The 23,115-nt window shown below is 39.8% G+C and overlaps 2 protein-coding genes and 1 non-coding gene across 3 annotated transcripts in view; 2 read left to right on the top strand and 1 right to left on the bottom strand.

The window, feature by feature from the left end:
- The first annotated feature begins 5,320 nt into the window (after nt 1-5,320).
- Nucleotides 5,321-5,392, top strand: TRNAG-UCC (transfer RNA glycine (anticodon UCC)). The gene has a single exon. It is a non-coding gene; the product is annotated as a tRNA-Gly (tRNA).
- Nucleotides 5,393-6,080: 688 nt separating this feature from the next.
- LOC149823433 (pentatricopeptide repeat-containing protein At1g11290, chloroplastic-like) lies at nt 6,081-9,456 on the bottom strand. Its single transcript, XM_090020050.1, has one exon. It carries the CDS (start codon nt 9,414-9,416, stop codon nt 6,930-6,932), a length of 2,487 nt encoding a protein of 828 aa, XP_089876176.1. The 5' UTR covers nt 9,417-9,456; the 3' UTR covers nt 6,081-6,929.
- A 3,388-nt stretch (nt 9,457-12,844) lies between these two features.
- Nucleotides 12,845-23,115, top strand: part of LOC149823434 (ankyrin repeat-containing protein ITN1-like) — a 50,956-nt gene continuing 40,685 nt past the window's right edge. Inside the window, exon 1 of the mRNA XM_090018832.1 lies at nt 12,845-13,509. Coding sequence (XP_089874958.1) covers nt 13,026-13,509 — 484 coding nt within the window. The 5' untranslated portion in view covers nt 12,845-13,025. The remainder of the gene's footprint in view (nt 13,510-23,115) is intronic.

Consider the following 23,115-nt stretch of genomic DNA (forward strand, 5'->3'; position numbering starts at 1 on the left):
CATAATTTTTTCTCATTTTCACTATGGAATCTCAATCTGCTGTAATAACTTGTCAAGTATCTAGTGTTCTATCTTGACTTATTGGCAAGTTAAGCATCTCGAAACATAATCTGCCATAACTCGCTTCACTTCGCTCCACCAATAATTGTAAAAACTCAAAGGAAAAAGGGTAGTAATAGAGATAATAAAAAAATACAGGTAAAAACAAGAAAAAACCCAAAATATTACCCCCTTTGAAAGACGTTAAACATTTTAGTATCTACCAATTATTACCAAATGGTCATGCAGAAAAAGGACAAGGACAACCTCTTAATTGTCCCTCGGGAAGCCCAAGAAGGGAGGCATCTTTCAGGCTTAGGGAGTAGGTTGGGTTTGGAATCAATATTTGATTCATCCATCACATGTCCACCTACTTCGCATGTTTCCTCATATGCGAATTGAGTGTCAAGCACTTCATTTCACAATTCACACCACAAGCCTCTCTCTCTCTCTCTCAAGCATACCCATGGAGGAACTCTTTGCTATCTTGTCTTTGAGTCCCATATTTTGGGTACTTCTAACTGTGTTCATTTTCCAATTGTTTGTACTCATACTGAAGGCCTACAATAAAAGAGTGAGCCAACAGTGTTACCTCCTTGACTATGTATGTTTCAAATCATCAGATGATAGAAAGTTCAACACTGAATTTTTGTGGAGAGATCATACAGAGGAACAAGAACTTCTATCTGGAGTTCTTTAAATTCCTCTTAAAGATCAAAGTGGGCTCTGGCCTTGGTGAAGAAACATATGGTCCAAGCGACATAATAGAAGGCAAGGAGCTTGATATATCATCACTCAACTCTGGCTTGGCTAGATGGATGTGGCCTTCATCCATACACAGGATAAGCTCTTCAAGAAGACCAAGATACACCCTGACGACATCGACATACTTGTCATCAAGGTTTCAATGCTCTCATCGATGTCGTCTGTAAAACCCATAATTTTTCGATACTTTGTTAGAAATAATAGTAAATTAAGGCTAAAATATTATTCAAAATTAAGCTATAAATTAAATTATAATTCAAGTATTATTTGGGAATTAGAATAAAGTTTGATTTAAGAATTTATTCTGAATCAGGGTTGTGATTTTTATCGGATCTAATATGAGTTTAAGTTGAACCTAACTGGATCTTAATTCGAGTTTCAATATTAGTCAGGATTCGAACTAAGTATATATTTTAATATGAAATCTTATTGAATTTTGATTTTAATTTCAAAAATCAATCTGAATTCTAATTCAAAAATTTGAATTTAGATCAAATTTAGATTTGAATTCAGATTTAATAAATATGTCTCGAACATTATAATTAGATTTGAGACTTAATCAAATGTTAATTTAAGTTTGAAACCTAATATACGAAACCAAAATGAAATCAGATAGTCAATATGACAATAGGTCTTGCTGACCCGAGTAGGAAACATTTTCGAAGTGCATTATTGAGAAAATGATATTTTCAGAAGAAAATTTTTATAATGATAATGCTATAGGGTTTATATGGTTTAGAAAAAATTATTAATATGTGAAAGAAACCCCTACACGCCCCTGGATCTCATCGACCCCATTGAGGTTCAAATTTTTAAAAAATTATTTCTAAAGAATTTGAATTAACCCTTAAGAAATAAATAGATGTTTACATTTGAATTTATAAAGATTTGAACTTGAATTTAATTGAAATTCAAAGTTAATTTAAGCTTAAATGATATTTAGAATTTAAGTACAATTTAAAATGAATTTAGAATTTTGAATCATATTTTTTGTAAAATTCAGAGTTAGCCTTAGTGAAACTAATTAAAAATAAATAATTTAGATGCTTAAAAATTTGAAAATATATTAATAAAATTTAATTAAATTACATGCATTGGTATTGCATGTGAATTTTGAATTAATTTATGAAGCATTCTAATTTAATTTAGAAAGAATTTAATTTGAATTTCATAGAATTAATTTCAAAAAAATAACTATAATTTATAAAATGATAGGAGTCCATAGGTAGGCCATCCCATCCTGTGGCATCCTATTTAAAGTTTTAAATCGATAAAAACAAAAATAAATTTTAAATAAAGATTAAATTGAAAGTTGCTAAACACCAAGAAAAAGGGTGGGAAAGTCAAACTTTCCAAATTCTAAAAGAAAGCCTCCTAAGGGGTGACGCCCGTTTTTAGAGAACTCTAGAAGGGCCCAACAAGGGCTGGACCCATGAACTAAATAGAGAGTAAATACCTAAAATAAAAAGGGGTTCTTCTGTCATGTACATGACAACGTTGTATGGTGGCTAATGTGGACTTAAATTATTACTTTATATATATAACCACTAAGTGTACACATTGTATGCTTCCAAGGCCATACATGACAGTTCATTTTGTCAATCCTTACATGTTTAAATTTCTATTCTCTTTTATGTAAGATGAAAAAAATAAATGAGAGGAGGTTACCAATATAACCAAAACCGTATGATGAGCCGTTTATGGTAAGTGAACAATGCAATGAATCAAGGCAATCTAAAACCAAAATCGTGTGAATCACCAATGGTAAGTATGAATCAAGAGATAAATCAAAGGTAAAAGATTTAATAATACATGAAAAATCTTTTACACATCTCACCATATGGAAGAAAAAAACTCTCATGACAAGGACACGCTGGGCATGGCTTTTAAGAAAAATTTGCCACTTTATATGAAGAGATGTTCCATTTAATGAAAATGAAACAAACTGGCCATTATTGTTTGAAAATAAAATGTGTCTAGGCCTTGTTGACTAAGCCGAGTAAAATGCTTGTATTGGGGATTTGGGTTGTTTCTAATGTTGAATAGAAATCTATCTAAAAACTGTGTAAACCATAATATAAGTATTCCATGTCGAATGGGACTCCATTATGTAAACATATGCATTAAAATATTGATTAAAGAAAAACCAACCATATAAGTAAAATTGTGAGAGGAACTACATTAAAACTTCTTTGTGTTCATTGTGTGAACCTTGTGCTTTTGATCAAATATCATATGCTTTCGCACACATCACATGAAATGCATGGGCTGAAAAACTGAAGTCAAAATAAAATAAAATAAAATAAAATAAAATAATAGTGAGATGAAAAGTTTCAAGAAAGAGAAAGAGAGGTCTTCTTTTTATGGAAAGTTGAAATCAAGAGGGTAGTGGGCCCTCTTGATTAAGAGGGTGTCCATGTAGTATAGACTCCCATAGGCAACGTAGGTGGAACGTCCCCTAAATTGACATCATGATTAAATGAACAAAAAAAAACACAAAAAAATAAAGAGAAAGCTAGAACCTACAAAAGGAGAGCTCACGCCCCTTTTTATTTGGTTTGGACTCTCTCTTTCTTCAATGCTCTCTCTCCCTTCTTCTTCTTCGTCTTCTTCTTCTTCTCCTTCTTATTCTTAAGGGAGGATCAACCTTCATTAATGGTGAAAATATGGTTGCAAGAAGAGGAATCTACCAGGGTACCTGGCTGGCTTTTGCAAATCGCATACATGTATGACTTCAATATTGTTTTTCGACGATTTAAGGTAGGTGATTTATGTTTTTCTTGCAAAAAAGAAATTCTTGGCATGAATTCCAATGATTTTTCATGAGTTTAGACCATGATCAAACCCTCCTAATTAAACATTGGCTTAAACTAGATTTAAATATCCATGAAAAAAGAATAATTTTTCCAAAAAAAAAAACTCTTGAAAATCGGGTTTTTCATAAAAACTCAGTTTCTCAGAAAAGAAATAATGTTTTGTATTGGTAAAATGAGCGAGACAGACATATTTTTTTGGTCAAACGGTTGAAAAAAAGTGTTATTTGTCTCAGTTAAAATATATCAGACTTAGCAGTATATTTTATTCTGGGTTTTATTAAATTTATGCAAGAAAAATAACGGGTGTAAAGATTCAGGTGATCCGGTTTAGTCCAATCCAAATGCATAAACCTGGAATTACAACTTTTAGGCCAGACATCCGACCAGTAAAACGTTTGTATCTCCTTCGTTCGGAAGAGTTTTGACGAACAATTTATTGCGTTGGAAAGCTAATTGTCCAATGAAATGCTATTCTTTTAAAATGTACCCTAAATTATGAGGCGCAATCAATTGTCTAATGAAATCCTCAGCATCTCATAGTGTGCAGATTCAGTACTCTCTGAGTATATTTTTTCATTTTTACTCAAAGAAACTACTCTAGGATCAAAGACCTAGTTGTGCTAGCTTTGCTTGCCGTACTTACGACCGTTGTCCTAGTAGCATAAAACTTTGAAAGCTTACCCCTTGCCCCCAAAGAGTCTCCACGCTTTGTCTTGCTTAGGGGTGACGTCCATGGGATTTGAACCTAGACCACATGCCTAGCGGCTTAGGCCCCATCCCAATATGACAAACACCTTGGGGCTCTCTTTCAAATATATTGCAAATGTACTTTGGATGCCGCGCATCCCACCCTCACAATGGGGCCGCTTCTTCAATGACTGGGTGTGTGGAATCCATTGATTGGACAGAGTACCTTTGCGGGGTACTTGGTCCGATCACTGGATCTCCTCTCACTCTCAAGAGTTCCATTTCTCAAGAGATGAGCTTGATCATGTACGTGCTTGAAGCTGGCTATGTTGTGGAGGCTGCAATATTGGGTATCCATATTCCAGTTAGCTTGCAAACAGAGCAGGACGCATCATAAACGACTTAAAGACACTGGTCTGTGTCCCAAGCTTCCACTATGACACCACCAGCAAACATGAAGAAAATGAAAGTCAGGTCATGACAGAGAAGTATTACTATGTCATTGCTTAAGTCAGGCTTTAATTGGGCTTAGGGCCAAAAGTCAAGCTATAATCTAATGAGACTCTATGATAGGAGGCCTAGGTTAGGCCAGTCTGGCAAGGCTCCATTAATTTAGATCCAAGCCCATTCTGGTCTGGTGAACTACCTAGCAGTAGGCCGTTCTCAGATATTTGCTCATTAGATTATATACATGGCTCATAGCATATCTATAAGAAGATTATAAAATCCATCTACAAAATCCTTGCTACCCTGGCTAGATGTGTTCCTAAAATGACCAAACGCATGCAGCATATCATGGTAGCCTTCTGTATGAAGGGCAACCAATGGATTGAAGACTCCAAGACCCACTGGATCCATGTGTACCTGATAAGGAGTAAGGATTAAGCCGGCTCTGATTGGACTGCATAGATCCGTTGATGGTGAAACAAAAAAGTCCGCTCTCTTGCCCGTATGGGACAAGGATCTTATTAGTTGCATTTAGACTTAAAAATGAGGTATATTTTCACCAACTTGCGTTTGTAGTCCAACGGTTAGGATAATTGCCTTCCAAGCAATAGACCCGGGTTCGACTCCCGGCAGACGCATATGGTTCTCAGTTTTAAAATCCCGAGTATATCAATGTAAAATGTCTATGTTACCCTTTCTCTCTCTTTTTTCTTTTTCCCCTCTCGCTTCCCTATTATATAAGAGGCATTCATTCCCAAGAATAGTTGGTCATACAACCTCCACAGAGATTAAGTTAAAACTGGTATATAGCGGTTCCACAACACACCAAGATCAGTACGGAAGCAAGCTGCCGTACGTTCCATTTCACTTTAGTACAATGTTCATCAGGTCTCCTAAGTTTGATACAAAATGTCATGATGAAACATGCATCAGGCACATAAATGCTGTAAAAAGGAGAAAAAGAAACCGAGAGCACGACCAAGTAAGACATCTAGTGTAAAAGAAATGTACTAGTTAGAATTTATTTTCATAGAACGTAATACAACGGCAACTAAGTGCAATAGCCTGAATTATTGCTCAAACAAATCACTGAGCGTGCTGGTACGCCAGAGAAAACTGGCTTGGCAGGATACATGCTTTTGATTGTTGGTTTTCAACATAGAAATCACCAGACTACTACACAGCTTTAATGCGGTGTTTCTGTCCAGAAACGATATTCTTCAATGAACATCAAATCCCATAACAGATTCAGGTAGTAGTAGACCATTTGTCTAATTCTGATTGAGGTCCCCATCCACCATAACCTGATTCATGTTCTATCCTGAATTATTGCTCAAACAAATCACTGAGCGTGCTGGTACGCCAGAGAAAACTGGCTTGGCAGGATACATGCTTTTGATTGTTGGTTTTCAACATAGAAATCACCAGACTACTACACAGCTTTAATGCGGTGTTTCTGTCCAGAAACGATATTCTTCAATGAACATCAAATCCCATAATAGATTCAGGTAGTAGTAGGACCATTTGTCTAATTCTGATTGAGGTCCCCATCCACCATAACCTGATTCATGTTCTATCGTAACCACCCCGTCTATCGCAGAAATTCAATTAGCAGCAGTATTCTTCGGTGATCTGCTGCAAATGGCCCAAAGTGGGATTCTCCAAGGAAAAGTAGTCCATGAAGTTAACTCGTTCAATCAGAACAGTTGATGAAATTATAAGTCCTCTTCAACAATGCACTTCCTACTCTGCCCCATCCATCGCAGAAATTCAACTAGCAGCAGCATTTTTGGGTGAACGACTTCAAGTTTTGTAATCTGCTGCAAATGGCCCAATGTGTGATTCTCCAAGGAAAAGTAGTACATGAAGTTAACTCGTTCAATCAGAACAGTTGAATTCAGGAGAAAGGGTTCGTAACTCCCACAGTCCAACCAACCCAACTTATACATCTTGCTGTACAGAATGTAGATTTAGGACAGCCTGATTCAATACTCTCTCCACACATGGTTGCATATATGCATACAAGAATATGTTTTGTTTCTGCTCCTCCAGATGGTGGGTCAATGAGATCAAGATGGATGAGAATGTCAGGGCCAAAAGTAGTTCTCAAACAAAATGGCCGTCCCATCTTAAAAGCAAACCAGATAACAATCAACATGACATGCCCAACCACGTTTACCAGTAATCCCCGCAAGAACAGTAGCCATCCTTGAAATGATGGAACCGGTGCATATCCCTAACAATAATTTCTCGACCAGTAACTTTTGAGATGAACTTAGTAGCATTATGGCAGTCACCACAGACACGCAGGTTCTTCCGGATATGGATGGTGGTCCCTGGGCTGGTGTTGATAAGCCCAAAAGTGATGGCCAGTTTTTCACTGTGGGTATAAAGAAGTTGTTCTTTGACATAGTCTTCTACATCATGCGCCGAGTTTGTATCGGGCACATAGCCTGCAGCTTTTATCTTGATCATCAACTCTTCCAGCGCTTTGTAGATCATTTCAGTTTGAGGGTGCGATGTGCCACCGGAGTAGAATGTGTGAACTTCATTCTTAAGCTGGATCAAGGTGCAACCTGGCAACTTTTGGAGCCCTTTCTTCTCCATCATGTTCCTCACCCTAGCTACGGCATCCCACATTGAAGCTGTTGCATATATGTTAGCCAACAAAACATGATATCCGCCCTCTTCTGGCTCTAATTCAAAAAGTCTCATTGCTGCCTTCTCTCCCAGCTCAACATTCTGGTGAATCTTGCATGCACCAAGTAAAGCACCATAGACACTGATTCCTGGTTCGATAGGCATTGCTTCGATGAAATCCCAAGCTTTGTCAAGAAGTCCAGCACGACCAAACAAATCTACCATTGTGGCATAGTGATCCATCTGAGGCAGTATACCATAGTCTCTTGTCATGCTGGAGAAAATTTGACTCCCTTGATCCACTAGACCAGAGTGGCCACAAGCAGAAAGAACACACAGGAAGGTGATGTCGTTAGGCTTAACAGGGGTCTTTTGCATCTGGTAGAACAGGGAAACTGCATCTTCACCAAGGCCATGGGTACCATAGCCATCTATCATAGCATTCCAACTCGTCACGTGCCGTTCATCTGTCATGTCAAATAATCTGCGTGCAATCTTAATACCACCAGACTTTGCATACATGTCAACCAAAGCAGTCATGACATATACATTCCTATGGAGGCACAGTCTAATAGCAAGGCCATGAACCCATTTGCTTGTGCGTAGAACAGACAAGTTAGCAATTGCAGGGATGATGCTGACCAATGTGAAAGAGTCTGGTTTCAAATTCTCTTTTTGCATCTCACAGAAGAGATTTAGTGCATCATTCACACGTTCATTTTGAGTATAGCCGGATATTATAGCATTCCATGAAACCGGAGTCTTCTTTTGCAACTTCTCAAATATTTCAGCAGCAAGATCTGTTCTCTTACATTTGGAGTACATAGCAATCAATGAGTTATTAACAGAAACATCTGAATCAAACCCATTCTGGACAATTAACTCATGAACATATCTTCCTTGTTCCAAATCACCCAGGCTGGCACAAGCATGCAGCACGGCCATAAATGTCACATCTGTCACCTGTACTCCTTCAGCCTGCATCCATTGGAACATTTTCAAGGCTTCCTCAGAATCACCGCTACGAGTATAACCATCAATCATCGTGTTCCAAGAGACAACATTCCTCTCTGGCATCCGATCAAACACCAACCTAGCTTTCTTGACGTGTCCACATTTTGAATAAACATCGACAATTGCTGTCGCTACATTGACGAGAAACTCAAACCCGAGTCTGAAAGCATACCCATGAATTGACTTGGCCAGCTTCAAGCACCCAGTGTCCGCACAAGCAGGAAGGACGCTTACAATAGTGATCGAGTCAGGGACCATTCCTTCACTTTTCAACAAGCCAACCATCTCCAAAGCTCTCAAAGGAAACCCATTTTGCGCGTACCCAGCAACAAGGGCATTCCAAGCGACAACATCTCTCTCAGGCATTCTATCAAACATTTTATGTGCATCGCAAATCTGACCGCATTTAGCGTACATATTAACAACCGCAGTCATGGCGAACACATTCGACTCGAACCCACATGAGATCAATTGCCCATGAATCTGTTTTCCACGTCTGAGGTCCAATCGGTTGCAGCAGTTTTTCAGTAGATAGGTGAAGTTGTAGACGACGGGTTGCACCCCGAAGCATCTCATTCTACAAAAGAGAGCAAAGGCGGCGTCTAGTGAGGAGTTTTTGGAGTGACCCTTGAGCATGGAGTGCCATAACTCGTCCTTGGTGTGGTCGGCTCGGCGGAAGACGAGGTCTGCGTGGTGCATGGTTCCGAATCTAGAGAAGAGGCTGAGGAGCTTGGTTTGAAACAGGGGGTCGGTGTCGAGGCCGTTCTTGATGACGAGAGGGAGGAATTGGTAGAGCTCCCTCATGTCTGTGCACATCTCCAGGAGCAACCCAGATGGGTGGCTGAAGATGTGAGGGGTGGAGGAAGAGGAGAGAAGGCTTGTTGGAGGTCTGGTGCTTCTGAGGATGGTGATAGTGTTGGGGCGAGGGAGGTGGAGTCTGGTTTGTGAGTGTGGTGATGTAGGCGTGGGGAGAGAAGGGTGTGTCGTGAGTTTGAAAACGGAGGCCATGGCTCAGAGAGAGAGAGAGAGAGAACGGCTAGAATTCTTCTCTCCCTCTTTCTTTCTCTCTCTCTCTCACTCTCACTGATTAATAGATCGGATCCGGACCTTTTGCATATGGGAGTAATAAAACCAAATGAACCTGTAGCCTATGCGACAAGTACTCGAAAATCGTGATATTTTGTCAGCTGTTTTAAACAATGGATATCTCAAAATATCTGATAATGTGAAAATATTATAAATGGTCTTTTTATATTTCTATATTTAATTGTTTTTATTTTGTTTTACATATAATTTTTGCTCTCCTCTTTTCATATCCTTAGGGTATGGGTATCTATAGAGGAGCTAAGGCAGCAAGAGAGGAGTATGGTCGGTTGGGAGGTTGGGACAAAATTATAATTTTATCCTTAGTCTTCCTACTTATATATAATATCATTTAAATAGACTTTATTTACTTAAGATATTACATGTAAATAAGCAAATAACTCTTATTTGAAGTCATTACAAATATCTACAAATTTAAATTCTCAAGGTATAAAAAATCAACTTTAGGGTTCTAGTACAAATTTTGAAATTTTGTGATTGGATCCAAAATTGCGCCTCTTGAAATCTTAAGCATTTCTTTGATCTTATATTTTTAAAAATTCTATTTTTACATATTGTTACTCTATGTCATTCGAAAGAAAATATCTCATAATTTAATTATCAAAAATCAATTCCTTTTGTGTGTAACCTTTACAATACTTGGACAAAGGACCTAAGTATGACTTTTATATAAATAACTAAATTTGAAGTAAATTAAGGCCGGGAGAAAATAGGGTGATATATTACAATAAAATTTTAGATCAACTAACTTTCTCTATACTAAAGGAGAAAAAAACCTCATATGTATTATTATTATTATTGATGATATGAATACAAAAGCTGCAATAGTTGTAAGGAATACATGCAAAAAGACCAAAATATTTGTAATTAAGGTTGGTCTACACTAAATAGCTACTTATGTGGCAAAATATCAATAGGAAATGGAATGGCCAAATTCCTGTTCACATTGGCAAATAATGATTAAATTATGAAAACAAGACTGAAAATCCTAAATGAAAATCATTCTTGATGAAACTTAAAGAAAGATAAGTTTTTTTTTTATAGGCAAGCTGGGGTTAGGCAGACCCCTACCAGACATCTCTTAGCCCGATGTGTCCGAGGGATTCGAACCTGGGCCTTCAGCTTGCCACAGGACCCCGCTTACCACATGATACCACCTCGGTGGTAGAAAGGCAAGGTTTTTACTTAACATAAACCACTAAAGTGCTACAAATGAACAAAACAAAGTTACAATGAAGTTAACACTACCATTAAGATTCGTCATGTCCAAACTTAACATTAATATAATTATTTATATTTAAAAAAAAGAAGAAAAGAAAGGAAAATTTTTAAAGTATGATGTTTGGAGGGTCTTAACATGACCTAACAAAAAAGGGTAGTGCCATCCCCCCCCTCTCTCTCTCTCTATCTATATATATATATATATATATATATATATATATATATATATATATATATATATGAGAACTAGAAATATGGGCATTTTCACAATCTTTTTTTGCAAATCTAACCATGTGGATGTGCTTGGCATGTTGAATTTGCTAGGAATCAACGTGTATTTTTAATAAAAAATATGATTTTTGAATGCTTGAATATTTATGAAGATTATGAGTCATTGATTTTAAAGCTTTAGAAACACTCATTTATGCGTCAAAATTGGATGATTCAAGAGCGGGTTCTTATAAAACCAAGCATGTAGATCACATCCATATGGTTAGATTCAAGAGAAAAGAAAAAAAATCCATGAAATCACTGTTCACATTAGTTTTCATATTTTCAGTTTTCATATTCTCTCTCTCTATATATATGTGTGTGTGTGTGCACATTTTCCAATTCACATAACCTTATTGCTTTTGTTTCTCATCCAGGCAACCATGGCTCCAACAGAGAACGGATCCCATGATCTGATATATGATATATTGAATCCTAGATGTCAACCAACAACTAAGATTAGTTTACATTCATTCTTAAATGTCAACCAGTCCTAGCCGTCCAGATGCAACAGTTGGATGGCTAGGATCGGTATGGATCCTCTAGCATCATTTGTCAGAGGATACGATCTTTTTTTGCTCCAACAGAAACACACCGAAGGACTGTTCAGATGCTATTCACCTCATGACAACCTATGTTATAAAATGCCATATGGGGGATGCTAATTGATTGGGTTTGGGTCAGACAATTGGATTTGGCAAACAAAGTAGTATCCAGTTAATAATCCGATTTAGATTTTGTATGCATTTTTGCGCTTGAATCCCATTAGGTAAGATGCTGTTTGGTCGATTCAATAATGACCAGAACCGAGTCCGAACTCATTACATCCAATCAATGTCGTCAGATTCAGTTTCTGAACCGAATCAGTTTAAAAATGGATCCCAAATAGAAGAAGGCTAATCGGTCTATTTAATTTTTTTTTTAAATTTTAAAAAATGATCCAAAAATATAAAAAGACGATTCTGCCCAATGTTTTCCTCTTCGAAGTTGAATCGGCCGATTTTTTTAGTAGGGTCGACATTCTACCCTAAAACAAATCGCTTCGGATCCGACTCGATTCAATTTTGATAACAATGCATTCCAACCCACTCGCACGTGCCCTGCCCCAAAAAGAGCTTGCTCTTACGTGGGTCTCGAATAGGGGTGTCAACCGGTCTGGTTTGGTTTTGACCCAGGTAGAACCAGGCCTGGCCCCGATTTTCGGGTATGGTACTTAGTTGTGATCCGAGTCTAATCAAACTTACCATAAGAGGAATCATAATTGGACCCGATAAAAACTACGTGAACCCAGACCCAAGTCATACCCTTTAAAACTATATTTTTTATTATTTTTACATTAAAAAATTGCCGGTCTTAATCAGAACTCAGATCGGGCCCGGGTCTATTATAAAATTTCATAAATTATACTGAGGTCCATGTATTAATCGTCTGGACCCAAGTCTTAATCGGGTCTTCTTATTTATCACCATACTCAGACCTAGAGATTGTCCTCCATCCCACCTTCAACCTGGGCTAGGCGAGGCGGGACCCATTTTCCCTCGGTTCACTGACATCCTTATTCAGACCTTATAAGGTTTGGTTCGAGTCGGGTTCGGATAAACCCGACCCGTTGACACCCCTAGTCTCGAACCTTCTTTAAAAAAAACGTGGGTTTTGAATGCCGTTCATCGCCCACAAAGAACGACATCCCGTCATCTCTCTCTCTCTCTCTCTCTCACAAATGATAAAAATATAATGGGAACATGTTGATAATGAAAGCCCCATGCAGAAGGCCGGACACAGCCCCCCACCCTCCAAGAAACACAATCGAGAAAAGGAGAGAGGGAGTAGGCGATCGAAGAAGAGGGCGTTTCTTTGGACACAATTGTCCAAAGATGAGCCACCTTCCTCACTCCTTCTTCTTCCCCACCCTGTAAAGGTTACCGCTGGCCCTAGACACACCGTCCTCCTTTGTCCTTCCATTCCAAGCCCGATCATCCGTTTTCCGGATCGATCGGGGAAAAAGTAAAAAAATAAATAAAAATGGGGCTCGAGATCATCATCAAGAGGGACCTCGATCGTGGACAACCGAGCCCTACCCAACAGAACGGCATCGCGGTGGCCAGGCCAACGCTCGCGCTGTCGAGTTCCGGCAGGCGAATCGATCAGGTCGGCACGCCCAGGAAGTACGTGAAGCAGGTCACAGGCCGCCACAACGACACCGAGCTGCACCTCGCCGCCAAGCGAGGCGACCTTGGCGCGGTCCGGCAGATCCTCGAATGGACGGACGAGCGGATGGTTGGTGGTGTCGATGGGTTGGACGTCGACGCGGAGACGGCGGAGATCAGGGTGGCGGTCGCGAACGAGGTCAACGAGCTCGGCGAGACGGCGCTGTACATTGCGGCAGAGAGAGGGGATCTGGAGATGGTGAAGGAGCTCCTCGGTTACACGAGCCGGGAGAGCGTCGGGAGGAAGGGCAACTCCGGTTGCACGCCGCTGCATATTGCAGCGAAGAATGGCCACCAAGGTGATGATTCTTGTTTGAATCGGGTGATTGATGTGCGTTTCAAATTGAGCGTTGTTAAAGATCGGATATTATCTTCCCTGTTGTTTTTTTTGTTTTTATGAAGTTAAATTGTTCTTGGTGATTTGATGAGAGCATTGTCATTTGATTCATATGATTCTTCACTGAATAAGTTATGTTATTGTTGATAACTGGACGAAGCATTGGCACTGGATTCATATGAACCACCTTCGCCGAAACCATTACCATGATAATTCTTCTGTCTTTTTAACTTTTTGTGCTTATCTCAGTTGTTCATATGAGTTATATGAAAAGAATTTTGTTTTCCTGTTCTCGAATATATGGTCGTGTTAGTAGATAAGAATAAGATTGTCCTCATGTTAAAGCCAACCCGATGAACAGTTCGTGGTGTTGATTTATTGTATCCTTTTGTATTTTTGGATTTAATTTTACGTTGCTTTTGGAGAATTAGTAGCGAACATGTCAATGATGGACTCAAGTACTTGCTTGCTTTGTATTTGCTAATTTCCCCCCAAAGTAGCTTCGGTATGATGACTTCCATGTAATCCTAGGAATACATGAGGAAGTGGGTCATTTTGAGAAAGATTGACATAGAGATCCATGAACTGGAAGGAGTCAAAACCTCATCATTAAAAGAATGGGAACTGGAGGGTAGGTATATAGTTCTTCTCTAGTTTATGAAAATTTTTATTTGAGTACATGCCTAATATAATGGTAGGCAGTCACAACGAGGCCCTCAATGGTTTATTATGATATTTGTTCTTTGCCATGTTTGTGTGGCTAGGAGAAGAAGAAACAATAGAGAACTTCGTGTAAATTAAGTAAGAACATTTCACAAGTTGATTCAATTATTTTTTGTTGTCCCCTCGAACTACTTCCTTTAAATTGCCTTGGCATGGTCCTCATGAAAGGCTCTTCCAGGGCTGGCCATTGGGTGAAGCCATGTAGAAAATTCAGACATGGAAAGCCAGATGCCTCTCCTTTTGCTACTCGGATCACTTTGCTCAAACATGTTGGCAAGTATAACAATTTACTTGATGCCCATTGGCATTTTCTGGCTGCCCAAATTTACTTATAGCCACGTCAACTTAACATCTCTCTCTCTCTCTCTCTCTCTATATATATATATATATATTTCCAAATTGTCGAAGGAGACTACTGACACCTTGAGGCTGGGTTAGTTGCCCATCAATATGGGGGAGCCTGGTATTAGGAACTTGCATGTCGTGAACAAACCACTGCTCTATAATTGGCTATGGAGGTTGGCAATATCTAAGGCCAAGCTCGTTCAACTTAAGTACACATTGCAGGATGGCCTTGGCAATGGTAAATGGCACTATCGTAGCACACTGGTTCTAGTGTCTGGCAGAGATGGTATAGGCTGCTGCCAAAATTCATAAACCACATTTTGTTGAAGCTAGAATTCTGAGAAGACACCTCTTTCTGGCTGGATCTGATGGACACAAGCTCTTTACTCAAGGTTCCTAGGGATATGTCGCTTAGTTAGCAGGGCATTGGTGGTAGACTGCTGGTCTCACTTTGATGGTTGGAGGGTCGACCTCAGAAAATGCTTGCACGATTTCAAAATGCAAGACTTCACAGACTTACCACATAGGGATGTAAATCGGTCAAATCCAGGTTGAGGGTTTTGTGATTTTTGGCTTTTCTGTCCTGACCCGGATCTGATTCTCCCATGTATTTAGCTGTTCCAGATCTGATCTGTTTGCATTTCATGTTCAAGCACCCTCATCTGGATCTAATTCACTTTGTTGCACTGCTTCGCGTGATGGGCCCTTCACTAGTGAAAAGGTGCTACATTTCGCTCCAGCTTCCTAATGTAGAGCTCCAATATTCCAATAAAAGCTGGGGATTTGCCCTGTCACCTAGCAAAGGCTTTCAGTTGGCTGGTTAAGAAAATTGGAGTTCAGCTAGCATCTATTGTGTGCTTTGCTGTTGCTAGACTGCGGACACTAAGCACCTGGTTATGTCATTTCTTTAATGGACTGCTGCTTCTGTATTGAAGGGATGTCTTGCATGATATAGGGGCTGCTTCATTTGGTGCCTTGTATGAGGAAAAATACAAGGAATTGGTTCAGGTTGCGGTTCTGGTGGTTAATTCAAATATAGTGGTTCTTGTGGTTGGATCATAATCAATGAATTTTTTATGGCAAAGAGAAGCCACCCATCACCATTCATCTACTGGTACAACAGGAGGTTTTGACATCAGTACATATTTAAAATGGACAAATGTAGAGTTATCCTGGATGTGACAGAGCCTGCTGCAGCCGCTTTTGTTAAAAAAATGTAAAAACCCACAAAAAAAGGGGGTTTTGGACCCGGGACGGGACCGGACCCGACCCGGGCCCGTTAGGGTTGTAAAACCCGATGCAAGGGTGAGAGTTTTTTTTTTTAAACTCTCCCCTGTGCGCCGCGCTGTGTCGCTTTCCCTCTCCCTCCCTCTGCTGAAAAGGGAAACCCCTTTGGGGCTTCCCGAATCGGTTTCCCCCGCTCCCTTTAGCAAGGGTGAGGGGGAAGCCCTCACCCCTGCGCATCTCCTCCACCTCTCCTACTCCCTCCCTCTCGCTCCCTGCGTTCGACCGCCGCCGTCGATGCCGTCGTCGACGACCTTCCAGGTACGCCCCCTTTCTCTTTTCTTCTTCTTCTTTTTCTCCTCTCTCTCTCTCTCTCTGTTGGCTCATCGGGAGGCCGACAGGAGGCCATGAGGTTGGCACCCCCCTGCCGCGCCCTGCCTCTCCCTCGGTTGTCTCACTAGGAGGACGGCAGGAGGCTGACGACTCCCTACCGTGCCCTTCCGCTCCCTTTGTGCCTACCGGAAGGGCGACAGGGGACCGACAACCCCCTGTTGCACCTTTCCTGTTCTTTTTTTTTCTTGGCTTTGTTGGAAGGCCGACAAGAGGCTGGTGCCCCCTTGTCGCTCCTTCCCCCGTCCCCTGCCATTCGATGTCCATCAGCAAGGGCCTTGGCTCCTGCTGTTCGTGTTGTTCAGCAGGGGCCGAGGTCGAGGCCCTTGCCATTTGTAACCGGTCAGGTAGGGGCCGAGGCCCTTGCCATTTGAAGTCTGTGTAACGACCTCAACTCATCCCTTTTGAAAATGCAATATATATATGTATTTTTTAAAACAGTGCGGAAAACTTCCCAGAGACCCGGGGTCCTCACAGTTCCAATTCCAACTGGATAGCCAGATACCACAAACGAACTTGCAATTATCATCCATAAAACTAAACCAATACCTTTATTCATGAGTTAAGAATTAATCTAAAAAACAGTGTTTCACTCAACAGACAGTAACATAACCACCGATGAAAAATAAGTAAATGAAAAGAACACTAGACTGAAGGACCAAAATAAAGAGCCACTCTGTCCACAAATGAAACTGTCAAAAACTCATTGTGACTCCCGCGCCCTCACAGTAGCTGTCTACTTCACTAATCACCTGTTCCTGCGAAAAACCAATGAAGTAGGGTGTCAGAATCGAAATCCTGAGCACAACTACTTCTTAATGAAACAAGTGAGATAAAGGGTTAAGATAAGATATCATGCAACAATTGAGGAAAATACATACAAGACAATTTATAGCATTTGGGAATTTATTTATGCAACAATCATAAATGCTAAACATGCGAAGACAGTAAAGCAGTAGCAAGTAATAAAACTTCAGCATGCAACAAGAAATAAACATTCCACACTTATCATCATGTATTGAGGGAGTCATTAAAGTATGCATGATCTAATGCATAACAAGAAAATGCATGACTTTTGTGCAATGCATGAATCATTTTATTATCTTTCATTTAAGTCTTTTGTTTTCCTATGCATGCCCTATTAAATGCATACAACTTTAAGTTTCTCTTTTTAATTACCGTTGCCCGCGGATACACCAAACGGGTACAAACCCCGAGGTCAAGTTAGGTTCCCAGGATAGCTTAGCACACAATTTGTATTTTATTACTGGGTTTCAAACTTAGCCTTCGACCGAATCACCTTCGAAACATTAGACCTCCACATTTAATGTCGGGGACACAAGGGACACCCCACACCCACAAGTGTCACTTCCTTGGTACAAAAAAACAACAGCTGTGTCAAAACACACCACCCCCAGGTAAATTGACGGACTCTCCTTAAAACCGTAGTCAGGAGAAGGAACCTCAATATCGGGTTCAGGGGACCAAATTAAGCACACGGAGTTTTTGTATCCTCACAGTCTCCCCAAGACCGGATCTCTAAGATCCCCATTCTCTAGATGGGTGATCTTAGAAAGTATATTACATTGTGCTTTATTATTACCTTTTATTAAAAATCAATTCCTTAAGTTTTGCAACACCATATGCAAAAATAAAGATAAGAGCTCGCATCTATCTCGCGAGAGCCATCACAGGACTCCGGCCCGTGGAAACATGTAGAACAGTGTAATAAAATGAAATATTAGAAAAACATGATCTTTGTAATGCATTGAAATGAATAAGGAAAAGCAATCCCATATCTCGGGCTTATCAAGCCCTCAACGAATTTTCGATCAGTGAAGCACCATATGCATAAACCATAACATGTTATATGTAAAGTAAATCACATTCTTTCAATTGCACATTTTTCAAATAAGTTACAAACTCATAACCCATAAGCATAACCACAGAAATTTCCAGAATTTCTCTATATGCAAACTCAAGTTTATGCGTGTTTTCTTTTAAGTGGGTTTCCTTACGCGCATACATATTTTCCAAACTATGGGTCTACTCATGTTGGTTGCAACACCTCAACAAGCGTCGCATATGCACGTCACTATATGTTCTTGTCATGTGCATGCCCCCTTATAAATGCATGTGTTTCATTAAAAGAAACATCAATATATATGTATTTTCACATGGGTGTAGCCAGCAATAAAATGGGTTTGTTTGCAATAAACATAGGCATATCAATACAACTACTACAATACTACGTGACAGTCAAATGCAAAAGTTTAAATAAGTGCATGCTTGCTGTTCCAGGATTTGATTCAATCAATGCATGCCTGTACGTGCCCATCATTAACGCTGATGTGCATGCTTTAAGGAAATGTTTCTGTTTGTCAGTACTTCAACACCCATCCCATGTCCAGCCAACACCCGGTTGGTTATGGCAGCGTGCACACAGTCCCCAGTCCAAGCCTGTCGAGGTTGGACAACATAACAGCAACATAGGAACTTAACAGAAATATTTAAACTCTATACGTATCTCACCTTATATATATACATATATATTTCCTCTTATTTCCTTTTTCTTTGTTAAACAACCCACAAACCCATAGTTAAATATTTTATTTTATATTATAAATATATATACATACATATAAAATTTTCTTCTTATCTAAGTCACCCAGCCCAGCCGACCCTGTCGGCTGGGTCTGACAGCATATACACAGGCCCAGTTTGGGCCTGTGTATGCTGTCAGGAAACCACAACATATTCAGACAGAAATAAAATCATATTGATATTTTATTAATTTTTTTTTCAATAGCAGAAATCACAGGCCAGCACCCAGCTGACTGGGTCAGCTGGGCCTGCCGTGGCCTGGCCCAAAAGAGCACAACACATCGAAACAATATATTAACACAATTGTTTTTTTTGGTAAGGCACCAACACATGCCAGCCCGCCAACAGGTTCAGCTGGGCCTGCCTCGACCCTGTCGTAGGCTCGCCTAGCACCCAGCCAACTGGGTGCTGGGCCTGGCGCACCCTGCCAGCATGCTGGCAGTCAGTCGAGTGCTACTCGACTGGGTGCCAGCCAGCCAACAGTAACATAGTAGGAAGAAACTGCTTTTTTTTTTGAAAAGAGTAAGTCCAGCTGGGTTCAGCAGCATATACACAGGCCCAGTTTGGGCCTGTGTATGCTGTCGAAAACAACAACATCAGTGTCAACGCAGACACTTGGTGAATACATATTATTATATATATATATATATTTTTTGTTGGAAAACAATGAAAATAAAGAATATGTAAATGGGTATCGGTGGAAAATCATAGATCCACTGCTCATTCATGGATTTCCATCAAAAGATGCATGGAAATCCAATCTCCACCCGATTTCTCATTCGTTTCAAGAAGAGGTACCCGTACCTTTATAGGAGAATACGAATAGGGGCTGCAGAAGGTGCTAGGGCTGAGCTACGTTGCCTCTACTCTTCTTCTACCTCCTTCACTCTCCCTTTCTTTCTCCCCCTTCCCTCTTCTCTCCTTCCCTGTTTCTCTCTTCTCTCTGTTTCCTTTTTTTTTTCTAAAGCCAAATGAGGGAGAAGGGCTATCGTGCCCCCCCCCCCCCTTCTCTTAAATAGGCTGGATCCAGAATTTTGGACTCCTTGTCTTTTTTTTTTGTTTGACTTTTGACTCTCTTTTTCTAAAAGATATGGAACCCACTAGACCCCTATTAATTAGGGAAGAGGGTTAACCCTAAACCCTCTTAACCCAAATCCCGAAATTAATAAAAATTAATAAACTAATAAATTTATTTTTGTGAATTTACTTGTTCTTAAATATTCAAAAGCTTTCAAAATTGGTCATGTTTCTCCCCTTTCCCTCTTCTCTCCTTCCTTGTTTCTCTCTTCTCTCTGTTTCCTTTTTTTTTTCTAAAGCCAAATGAGGGAGAAGGGCTATCGTGCCCCCCCCCTCTTCTCTTAAATAGGCTGGATCCAGAATTTTGAACTCCTTGTCCTTTTTTTTTGTTTGACTTTTGACTCTCTTTTTCTAAAAGATATGGAACCCACTAGACCCCTATTAATTAGGGAAGAGGGTTAACCCTAAACCCTCTTAACCCAAATCCCGAAATTAATAAAAATTAATAAACTAATAAATTTATTTTTTTGAATTTACTTATTCTTAAATATTCAAAAGCTTTCAAAATTGGTCATGTTGACCATGGAGACTTTTTATATGATGTTAACCTCAATTTAAAGCTCCTAGCAGAATTTAAAGTCATAAAAATGTTGGGCTTAGATTTGGACCTGGATTCGGATCCAAGATCCAAACCCATACTCATAAAAATTTGGATTAAGACTCGAATCAAGTCCAGATTTTCTAGGACCTAGCTAGGACCCAAATCCATAAAAATTTGGATCCTAGGCCTTGGATATAATCTGATCCAATTTTGGATCCGTTTCAACAAACTGCTAAAATTTTAGAAAAATGCGATTTTCGGGCCAACCGGAACTCGAATTTGGAAAAGTAAAATACCATTGCGCTCGGAATATTGAGGCGCATCCAATGGTATATTACATGAATATCAAATTCCGAATTTCGCCCGAAAATAACCCGAATTTTGCTTGAATTTAAAAGTTGAAATTAGAACTCTTTACCGCACTTCGATTGGCTTGTCTAGACCTTGTCGATGAGACTTGGGTCAAACCCAAACTCTAAGACATCGGTCTAAAACTCGAGCCTCAAACGATTTTCTTACCAGACTTAGCCAAATTTCGAAATTTTCATGAATTGACTAAGATCCGAAAACACGAGATCTTACAGTCTGTCAGGCACGAGCCTTGGCCCCTGCTGTTTGCTTAGTTCTTACAGGTAGGGGCCTCAGCCCCTGCCATTTGAAGTTTGTTAGGCCCTTGGCCCCTGCTGTTCGCTTACTACCATCAGGCAGGGGCCTCGACCCCTGTTGTTCGATATTTTCTGATAAGCAGGGGCCTTGGCCCCTGCCACTCATCAGAATCTGTATGACAGGGGCCTCAGCCCTTGCTGCTCATGCTCTCCATCGACAGGGCAGGCCCTACCACTGCACCTTCTGTTCTTTTTATGATTTTTGCATACTTAGCGTTCACATCTTCGCAGTTCTCATGACGGATCCTACTCGTGCTCCACGGCCTGAGCCCTACATCACCTATACTCGTAGGGGCACACAGCGATGCAACCTCCCAAGGTAGGAAAAAGTCGCACGAGGACTTTGGATGAATTAAATAAAATAGTTGAATCTTGGGATAAGAACAACTGATATATTTTCATGCATGTGTAAATATGAATGAATATTACTTGTGATGGCCTGCTCTTTACTTGACTTTATTTATCAGAAATTATGTGTTTCTTGTAGCCGCCATGTCTTGTATGCATAGTATGAGTTCTGCAGTTAGTTTACTGCCAGTAATCTTCTCTAGCTTTTTGTTGTCGTTATATTACATATTTTTATATTTGCTATCACTTTCTGTTCTTGTCGTCGCCCTCAGGCAAGCCTCGCACAGTGTGCAAGTGCGCGTACCATATTTTGCCCCTTTTATAAAGGTATGAAATTGTGTACAGGCGCTAAAAGCTTCAGAGGAGGTGCTTCCTTGTGCAAGGCTGACTTCTCGAGAACAAGATCCTGTTTATAAAGCTTGTGTTCTATTTATGCGTTGCTAGATGCAACTAATTGTACCCCGAGTCGGTTATTCAGAAGGAATGATTGGATCCACGACGATCCCAAGACTTGTTTGAGTTTTCCTATTTTGTAGTGTTTGAGCACGCCAAGTATATTACGGCTTTTAAGTCATATGAAACACTGTGTGAGGTTATCCTTCGGGAAACCCATAACCTACTATCGTGGCCAGCTATGTCACATGGGTGCGGGTGCGGGTGCAGGGATGCGGTACTTCCAAAAAACCCGGGTGCGGGGGTGCGACAGGGGCAAAAATGTAAAAAAAAAATATATATATATATATACATATATATATATAATTTTGAAGTTTTAACAGTTTAACATTTAACAGTAAACATTGTCATAATATGATTCATCATGCATGCAGTATATCAACCTAAATATCAAATTATCAATCAAATAAGTAAAGCAATTACATAAATCGACCTAAATATCAATCAAAAAGGGAAAAGAGGCTAGAAAGAGTAAAGAGAAAAAGGAAAAGGGAATTTTTTTTTGCAATGATCACAGGTATCCAATAATATACCATTAGGGTAAAATGCTGCCAAATAAATCCATGTATGGTCACAACAAGCAAGACAATGATCAAACCAAATTCCTTGTTTGTTCAGCCATTAAATCGGTTTTAGGCTTGCATTATCCTTGAAACTGTGATCATTGTGACATGACCATCTATGATCAGAGAAAAAAATTTTATGTTCAGCCACATTCATTGCAATAAGGAGCAGATAGGGAACCGAAATGATTCAGAGATAATAGATATGAAACAAAGAATCTGCCATTTGGTTGATTACTTATTCATTAAAGTAAAGCCATCTATAAAGAACCCCAATTTTTTTCACAAAGACCTCTAAAAAGAAAACCCAAGGCTTTCATCACTGAAGAACCCATGAATCATGAAATCCCAATAGCATACCTTCATCCATCTTTCCACCAACAAAAGCTAAACTACATTTTCTACTAAAAATTAAGCCATTCTTTGAAGTAAATGCAGGTTTTAGGCGAAATGAACCCATCAGAGGTGCACTCATGAATCACCGGACAAACCCCACAAGGAACCGATACGAACGGTGAGTGCTCGGGGCCCCTTTTCTCGCAGAACCTATAGCAGACCTCTCACTGGAACCCCCAAGAAGATCCCATTCCCCATGCTCACAACCTCTTCGACATTCCTCTCCAGAACCAGAGCGT

Source organism: Nuphar pumila, chromosome 10, assembly GCF_984573655.1.
Source record: "Nuphar pumila chromosome 10, dmNupPumi1.hap1.1, whole genome shotgun sequence".
Taxonomy (NCBI): domain Eukaryota; kingdom Viridiplantae; phylum Streptophyta; class Magnoliopsida; order Nymphaeales; family Nymphaeaceae; genus Nuphar; species Nuphar pumila.